Genomic DNA, 8914 nt, shown 5'->3' with positions numbered 1-8914 from the left:
TGCATGGGAGCACACGCGGAGGATCGCGTGGCTTGCCTGGGAAAAGGAAAATCAGGTAGCGGCTCGCTGGGTAGAGCTATTTCACCGCACTGCGCAGCCCTGCCCCTGGGTTGGGGCCATACTCCGAAACCAAAGCCCCTGCTCCTGTCCCTCTGCAGTGTGTCAACCAAAGCCACGGCCAAGGCACGTGGTCCAGAGCTCATGTCCTCCATCAGTGTCAGCACCAGCTTCCAAAATTCGACGATTTCTTCCCAGACTGGGGTACAGGGGATTTAAAGCTTTGCCAGGATGCCTTAGAAAGGGCAATTTAGGGAGCTGTTGCAGGCAGCCCCGGGGGGAGGGCAGATACTCGTTTGCTTTAACTGAGATGAGGCTCCTCTTATGCACCAGAGGCTCCTCTTATGCCAACGAGTGCTGCTGTCATCGGGCTGCTGAACGATTTGGTTTCACACTCAAGAGAGCAGGGATGTAGGTGCTCCTACCATGTGCCATTTCCAGCTACTTGTGCTGTTGGGGACAAAACCTAGATGGAAAAAAGGAGAAGGGTTTTGCTTTACCTTCACTAACCATTTGCTACTGCCACATGAGAAAGTGGAGGTAAATGTCCCTTTGGAATTCATCAAGAGGGGAGAAAATAGAGAAAATAAGGATGAATTTATTTGGGGTGCCAAGCCTGTGTGCTACCAGCCCGCCACAAACTGGATCCAGCACTCCCAGAACGAATCCCCAACGCCTTCCTCCCCTCCACGAGTCTCCAGGCACGTAGGGGATGAATTGTATCGTGATGGAAGCGGGTCCTACGGAAATAACCTCCCAAGAGCATCCAGCTCACTGTGTATCACTGCATTTCTTCGTCAGAGCAGCCTATTTTGGGAGATCCCATCCTTCTGGGAACTGGGCAGGCTTCTGCTAACTGCTCTGCACCACAGCACAGCCAGAAAACACCCAGTTCACGTCTGCGATTGCGGAACCCCCCAGACAGCCGATGTCCCGGGGGGAGGTGATGGGCTTCCCCACCTGGGGCTCCAGCAGCTCCCAGCCCCAGGGCTACGCACAAACACTGCCAAAGCCCAGGGCCACACAGGAGGACCCGACATCTTCCACACCTCCCAGCGTGGGTAGACCCCACTACTTTCTTTTTTACCTCTGGCTGCACTTTTTGCCTTGTCCTGTGGGATGTAGGTGGTCACAGACTTGCCATTTCAAGACTTTGAACAGCACCTCGTCATCAGGGAAAAAGTGTTTAGCAGCAGTGTGGCAGGACAGAGATGGAGCGGGACAGAGACAAAAGAGCCTCTCCCAACTTCTAGGGTCTACAGATAAACCTCTGGTGCATATGGAAACAGGACTCTTGGCTTAAACAGATTTTCTCATCTTTCGTTCGCGTGCTGACTTATTCCAGCAGGGCTGCCAGCAGCCCGCAGTTTATTTTAGAAATACCAAACAAGAAAAGTATAGCACATACAACAAACACCCGGGGATTCTAGAGAAGGATTCTGTAGAAGCTAAAAAAAGAAGGTTGTTTTTCGGGTCAGCTTGGCTGTGATCCACAAGGGCCTGTGACATGAGAGACATATTCAGACCTCAGCTGAGCAGGCGCTGGATCCCAAATCCACGCTAGGGACGGGCATGGAAACAGCTCGGCTGCCCAAGCACACGCTGCCGTGGCAGGACCCCGTGCACAGTGGCCGGGCAGATGTTCCGGTGATTGTCACCAACTCACCTGGAGCCCCCAGGGCTGAGACTCTGCCCAGTTTGACACACAGATGGAGCATATCAGCTCCCAGCTGCCTGGCCAGGCTGGGCTTCACGATTCCCTCCCACCGCAGGCAGCTCAGCCTGCAAGGACATCGTAAAAAGATATTGCACGGCTTCTCAAAGAGGATTTAGATGAAACCACCACCACCCCTAGCTGGGAGGCAGCAGGGAAGTGATGCTGGGATGAAGGATGTGGCTCTCCTCAAGGTGACAGCGCTCCTAATTGTGTCTCTACAGCCGGGAGGCTGCAGGATGCGACCCAGTTTTGGTGGCTGTTACGTGGCTTGCAGCGGTGCTGACACACTGGAAAAGCTAAATTTAGGAGTCAAACAGGCACAGTGTTACACACCCGGCCAGGACTCACTCCGAGACAGTCGGAGAATCTATGCCGTCCGCTCGCCGCACGCATTACAGCATTGCTGTGAAGCTCTCGCCACCTGAGTGGGAAGCGTTACCAAGTCACTTGGAATAAAATTGCCACTAAATGCTGTTTGGGGGAGTTAAAATAAAAAAAAAAAAGTAAATCCTGGCTCTTTCTCAGGCATTGTAGGAAATGAAAACGGCTATTGCTGCCTGGTAGAGAGTCCAATTACGCATAATGTGCGTTCTCTCCCTGCACAAAGGATGAAAGGCATCAGAGCCGGTGGTGACATTTAAGACTGGAGATGTAGGAGCGAATCGGAGCCTCGTTGCAAGCCCAGCTTTACCCCGATAAAGAAACACTTTCTGCAGTCAATTGCCTTGCAGCGTAGCTTGAAGCCTCGCTATTGATCTAGCATCTGTTATAAGCAGATCATCATTGTCGCTGTGCCGTGGCTGCTGCAGCAGCATCTAAAAGCACTTTCCAGGGGTGGTGGAGGGCTGGTTTTCTGCTCTCACGCACTGCTGCGGGCAGGCAGAGGTTGGCGGGGGAGCCCACGAAACTCTCGCAGCTTTGCAGAATTTGAAGGCCAGAAAAAACACAATAAATCACTATGACTCGTTCATCTCCCAACCCCATAAACTTCAGCTACGTGAGGTGTGCTCCCCGCGAGGCTCTGCTCCAGCCCCAGCCCCTCGCACAGCCATTGCAGACCCTGCGGTTTCTCTTCCCCACACCACCATCACACACCAGCATCAAACCACTGCTCAGTCCTTCCCTTCTGTACCACAGATAGCGGGAGCTGCTGAAATCCCCCAGCACTGGGCGCTTTCTCCTGTCTCTTGAAAGGCTTCTTGGAGGTCTGAATCTCCACAGCTCCCAGCCACTCCCCAGCAGCGTGGGGAGGTTTTGGGCCAGGCGCCTTCCTCCGAATTTAGCAAGAAGTGGTCAGAGGGAGGTGAAATCAGGCTGCCAGCGCCTGCAAACTCCCCCCTCCCCTGCGCAAGCACTTCTTATCCACTTGGCAGATTCCTCCAGTCTCCAAAGAAGGAGAAAAAGATGGAAAATTAAAAATAAATGAACCAAGAGATGCACATCCATCAGGAGCCAGGCGTTGTCAGCCCAGGTCCCTGTGCAACTACTTTAATCAAAACTTCATGCAGTTTAAACACTTGACAGAAGTGGAGAACACAGATCTTGTTACTCCGAACAGGCAAAGCTGCAACCTTGAAGAACAAAACCACGTTTGTCTGATGGGGTTTATTTGCTTCAAAATCACACAAAATTATGCTAAGCCTGTTCCTAGCCGTGACATCTGAGGTTTCGCCCTGCAGATTCCCGTGAGATGTGAGGGGGTCACTGGAGGTGATGGGAGGAGGGAGCTCTCGGGCGGCTGCTGAAGATGTGCCATTTCTAAATCGGTCCGTGACGCCAGCCGTAAATTTTTAAGAGGCTCAAATCAAGAAAAAGATTGCTGATGGATGCGCTCCCCACTTGAAACTCTCTTGCGTGGTGATGGACGTCAGACTACCTGGCTCACGGCTGCGCCACTCGCCTGTTTGCTATGGAGAGTGTCAGAAACCTTCCAGCTTTCTAGAAACAACCCGTGTGCCAAGGCTCAGCCAGCTCTGTAAAGCCTCCTGCACGCAAGTTATCTGCCTCTCCTGGCCCAAAATGTTTGTCCCAGAGGAGTTGTTATTTAATACCTTCCTTAGTTACTGAGGGATGGGAAGTTTCTGACATCGTTCTGTGGCTTTTGAAACGCAGATGGGATTTATTGAAGTTTCTGCCGCTCTGACCTCATTAATGCTTTATGGCACGGCTCCAGCGACGTGCCTACTCCTCGCTAGGTGCTCTGCTACAGCCCCACAGCAGCTCAGGCCTCCTGGCTGCCTTAAAACACCCCTGGGGTGTTTTAAGGGACTTCATCCCCAAAATGGCTCCGCCACACTCGTGCCTCACACGTGATCATGGCTCCCAGCAGCTCCTTTTGTAATAGCCACGGCAGGTGGGAGAGCAGAGACAGAAGAAGGAGGGGAGATGGAAAAAAAAGGGAAAAAACCAGAACAGTGCAGGAACAAACCCAAGCTGTGCCATGGACAACGTAACCTGGGGCCACCCAGGGACCAGCACGATTTTAATTGGCATGGAGCGGGGGAAGCAGAAGAGGGGGTGTGAGCCCTGGCTTTAGTGGGGAAACTGAGTGGGTGACCCCAGGGTGACATTCATAGTACCCCCGGCACATGCCTGCAGGGAGGAGGGTAGGAACTGGGAGTGCTGAGGCTATTTTTGGTGAGCTTTTCTCTCCTGTGGAGAACAGGGGAGAGCATCAGCACAGCCCAGCTGGAGTTCTGCAAATTGCCCCACTTAGGCTCTGGTCCTTTAAATTGCTGTCTTAAATGAAGCACATAAATTGACCTGATGAGCAACAGGATTTTATCTGGAGTGATGCTCTCCCCCAGCCTCTGGAGTTCACACTTCACCCCCAAACTCTGCAGGTTTTGTCCCAAAAAACCCACGCCTGGTGCTCACCAGGTCAAACACCTCATTATGCTCGAGGCCTCGAGATGGACCTCTCCATCGGCTGAGCACCCCACAGAGCCAGGGCTTCCCCACCACATATTTATTCCGAGGCGCTGCACAGCGAGGACAACCTGGTGCCAGACTCTGTGAGATGCAGACCTGGCCGGAGTTCAGCAGACACCGGGAGTTAAGACACTGAACTAAATTGGTGTGTCCCCACCCAGTTCCTACCCGAATCAGGAATTTCACGCACAGGAGGGTTTTTGACCAGGGTCCCACATTATTTACTAAGCACAGACAGCAGAGAGCACGGCTCTGCATGGAAATACAGTCTTTGCACGAAAAGCTCTTGCAAGCCCAAAGTAATTCAGACGCAGAATTGATTTCAGTTGCTGGAAAGGAACTCAAGTGGCAAAAGACAAAGGGAGACTGTGCAGGATGTAGAGAACAACCGAAGAGCTGCTGGCTAAGTGCAGGTGACACTGTTCACAGGGAGAGAAGGAGGAGGAGGAGGTGAAGGAAGCAGGTCAGGGAAAATCCAGGGATGGCTGGAGCCACTCCTGTTAAAATGCACCTGATAGCAGCGGCGTGCTGAGGGCTGCAGCTCCCACAGCCCCCCTGCAAGAGCCTTCGAGCAGTGCCTGGTGTAAGCTCCACACCAGGACTGGACAGGGAGATGCTCGGGCAGAGCAAGCGTACGGAGGCACAAGGACTGTGCCACGCTCACCTCCCCAGAGCCTTCCACCAGCACACCATCTGAGGTTGCTCACTGCAGACCCCTGCAGAGGTGCCTTCTGCTCCCAGGCGCAGGCCCCGCACATCTTGCTTGCAGTGCCACCTGCCGCCAACTGCTCCTCAGACGCTGGAAGGGGACGACAGCAACGCAGAGCAACAAACTTTCTGCCGTTACATCAGCTTTCCCTGTTCTTTAGCAGCAGCCAAACTCTCGATCCCAAAAAAATCAATGCTATTTCCCAAGCTGCAGGCGTCCCGCGCATCGCAGCCGTAGCAGCAGACGCTAATAAAGTATTTTTTTTCTTTCCCTTTTACGCAGTTTCTCGCCGGAGCCGGTCTCTCCCCTCCCCGAGACCACATCCTGAATCTTCTTGTTCATAGATTCTTTATGTTACGTGATGACTCCACAGTCGAAATAATGTGGCAGATTCTAGTTCACATTTCAGACCCCGTGAGACTTTTTAATAACGAGTTGCATGAAAAATTAGGGAGGCTGCAACAAAGAGCTCCGACAGAGTTTTCCAAAGTGACTCACAGCCAGGAGAACCTCGGTTTTCCAAAGCCCAGCGTGAGACAACCTCAAGAGCCCCCACGCTGAGAGAGAGCTGAGTCCTCCCTCTCTGGAAAAATAAGGCCTTTTTAAGGAGACTTCACCAGGGTGAGAATCCCTGCGGGGAGCTTTGGCAGGCAAGTTTGGGGAATCTTGGCTGAGGTGACCCGCTGTTCCCATGAACCTGCGCAGGGAGAAGGTTTCACTCCAGACCCCAGCTGTGCTGCTGAGGGTGCTGCGGGGGGGGAGTCACCTCATGCTGCCACCGACTGGGGCTCCCTGCTCAGCACATTGGCTCTGCAACGCTCCAGAACGGGGCCAGCAAAGATCCTCTTGAACAGGGAGGCACCAAACCGCAGTGGTAAAGGGCAGCAGAGATGCTTCCAGCCGTGGCTCCTGAAGCACTATGGCACCCAAAGACACAGCCAGCCTTGCCCATCCACAGGTAGCCCTGCTCAGGGCTGGCCTGCTGCCAGCTCTGCAGCTCTCTGCCAGCATGATGGAGGGGGAGTTTCTTCAGGATAACTTTCTGCTGACTGGTGTTGCTTCCTGCCATCCCCACAACCAGCTGCCAACATATTTCAAGGGGAAGCCGCGGGCAAGGCATGCAGTGCAGCCCCCTGCCGGGGCTTAATGCCATTTATGCTCAGTCCCAGCAGTGACCAGTGCCCGGCTGCTGGGGTGGGAGGTGCAGCAGAGGTGGCTGAAGGATAGTTTGATTGCTCTCAAGCTCACCTCCTAATTTCTTCTGCATCCCATGCTGGCTCCCGCCTTCCCCTCCTCTGGGACACCCGTCACAGCCAGCCTCAGCCCCAGGAGCTCTCTGCCACGCAGCTCCCTGCTCACCCACTTCTAATGCCTAACAACTGAGCACTGCTCACCCCACTCAGCCCAGCAGACTTCCCCAGAAGAGGTTTTGTCCTCTAGCGTGGCCCGAAGGAGAGTCCTGGCAAAGGAAGGCTAAACATAACAGGGCTGCCAGCGCGCAGGCAGCTCTTACCACGTTCCAGAAGAGTGGGTTGAAGGCGATGGAGAGGACAGCCGCAATGAAGCCAGAGTCAGTCACGTCCACATAGCCGAAGAGCCACGCCATGGCTGTCACATCCACCTGAGGGGAGAAGAGCCAGTTACTGGGTGTGCAGGTTCCTGGGGGGGCACCGGGCGTTTCACCCAAACACGAGGCACTTCGTCTCAAATCAAACACATTAGCTGCCCTGTGAGAGTAGACAAATCTTTTAACAGCCCCATGCAACGCGTTTTTCAGCTTCTGAAGCACCTTGCGAAGCAAAGAAGAAGGATGAGGGCTCCTCCAAGCTGTCGCCCCCCCACACCTCACGGGCACCAGGCTCTCAGGGAGCCCCATGTTGGCAGCAGTGACCGTGAGGACACTGCTGCTGTCAGGACGAGCACCAGCGCCATGGGGCAGCTGCCAACCCAAGTGTGTTTCCAAGCCATGGTAAAGGGAGCACCATTCCACAGTGTCCCTGGTGACTGAGAACTGTCCCAGCGATGCTGCTCTGCACGGAAACTCCAGGCAACGAACCCGTGTCAGCCTCAAACTTGCCTTCCATAAAGAGTGAGTGATGCAAACCCCCTCCGCAGTGAGGGAGATGTATTTGCATTGTAGCAAGCTGCAAAAGACCTTCCTGTCTTAATGACAACAATAAAAAACCCCTTAGAGCTCGCTGGTTTCCACCCTTTCTCCTTTTAAGAAAGAGATATTTTCCCCAGGACGGCTCCCTGACATTGTCAGCATTTTTACGTGCAAGAAGCCATGCTACTTCTCCCTCCCTGCCCTTTCTCCCTGCAGTGGTATTTGGATGAAAAACAGCCAGCGCCTTCTTTTTTTTTTGTCCAAAAACTTGGAAAACAAAAGACAAAATAGCCCAGCCCAAGCCCTTCCCTCGCTTGAATCAAAATCAAGACAACATTGAGACATGGAACGCTTTTGCTTCCCAAACACAGCTGTGTTTGCAAGGCCTTTGGATGCCGGGGACAGGAAAAGCTCGAAAAGACATCGAAAGACAGGAGAGAGATTCCCACTGGCTCCACACTGGTTTCTCAAAGGAACCAGAGCTGCAGCAGGATTCACAGAGAGGGGCTGCTAAACCTGCCACCTCTCACAGCCAAGAGTAAAGGCCCTGGGAATGGCTCCTGCGTTGTCTTGGGGCATCCCAGGTTCTGGGTGCCTCCCACACAGCCATGACCAACCACGGTGCAAAGTGCATGTCCAGGGGGGATCCCCACTGGGATCGACAACTGCCTTCGAACCACCCCAGCTCCCATGGGCTCCTCCGCCTAAGCCCTTGGGGCACAGGTGCTGGCCAGAAACAACAGAAAAAGCCCCCAGCGCCTGACCCTGACCCATCTCCCCCTATTCCCACCCTCCCTTGCCTCTCCTCCCCTCCCTTCATGCCCAAGGAGCCCTTCGCCATCAGATCATCCCTTCAATCGGAGCACTGTCAAGCCGTAACCTGGGCACCCAGACAGCCGCTGGCGCCGGGGCCGAACTGTTTGGTCCTGTTTCAATTGTGAACCTGTGGGACCAGGACAGCTTCTTTCCTCTCGTTTTGTACGGCGCTGAGCACACCGCCAGCTCAGGGCGAACAAAAGCTTCTTGACCTACAAACTCCTGGCTGATATCCTCGTTAACATTGCACTCACCTTCTTTTTTCCGCCTCAACAACCAAATTCACCACTGCCAGTGGGAGGCAGATTGGCCTGTGCCTAGTATGAGCTTTTAAGGATAACAGTGGAGCCCATTAGGATGAGCTGTCTCTGCAAGCTGCTGGGCACAGAACATTCAACTTTGCCCCTTCCTCCCCGACAGGTGATAAATAACGGTGGCAAACGTTTCCCACTTGCCTACATCCCCAAAGCCAGGGAGGGTGCGAGCTGCAAGGACACCGGGGCGAGAGCTGCGGAGGGACCTGGGGGACTCCCAGGCGGTGCCGGGGCGGCTCTTGCCATGCGGCCGGCAAGTCCCA

At 54.0% G+C, this 8914-nt stretch overlaps 1 protein-coding gene across 1 annotated transcript in view; it reads right to left on the bottom strand.

Annotated features, from left to right (window-relative positions):
* Positions 1 to 7032, bottom strand: part of PEMT (phosphatidylethanolamine N-methyltransferase) — a 38035-nt gene extending 31003 nt beyond the window's left edge. The window contains exon 1 of the mRNA XM_010143707.1: positions 6928 to 7032. Within this exon, the coding sequence (XP_010142009.1) occupies positions 6928 to 7020 (93 nt within the window). The 5' untranslated portion in view covers positions 7021 to 7032. The remainder of the gene's footprint in view (positions 1 to 6927) is intronic.
* Between the last annotated feature and the right edge of the window lie 1882 nt (positions 7033 to 8914).

The sequence above is a fragment of the Buceros rhinoceros genome, unplaced genomic scaffold, assembly GCF_000710305.1.
Source record: "Buceros rhinoceros silvestris isolate BGI_N320 unplaced genomic scaffold, ASM71030v1 scaffold15469, whole genome shotgun sequence".
NCBI lineage: Eukaryota > Metazoa > Chordata > Aves > Bucerotiformes > Bucerotidae > Buceros > Buceros rhinoceros.
This window is presented reverse-complemented; position numbering and strand designations above follow the sequence as displayed.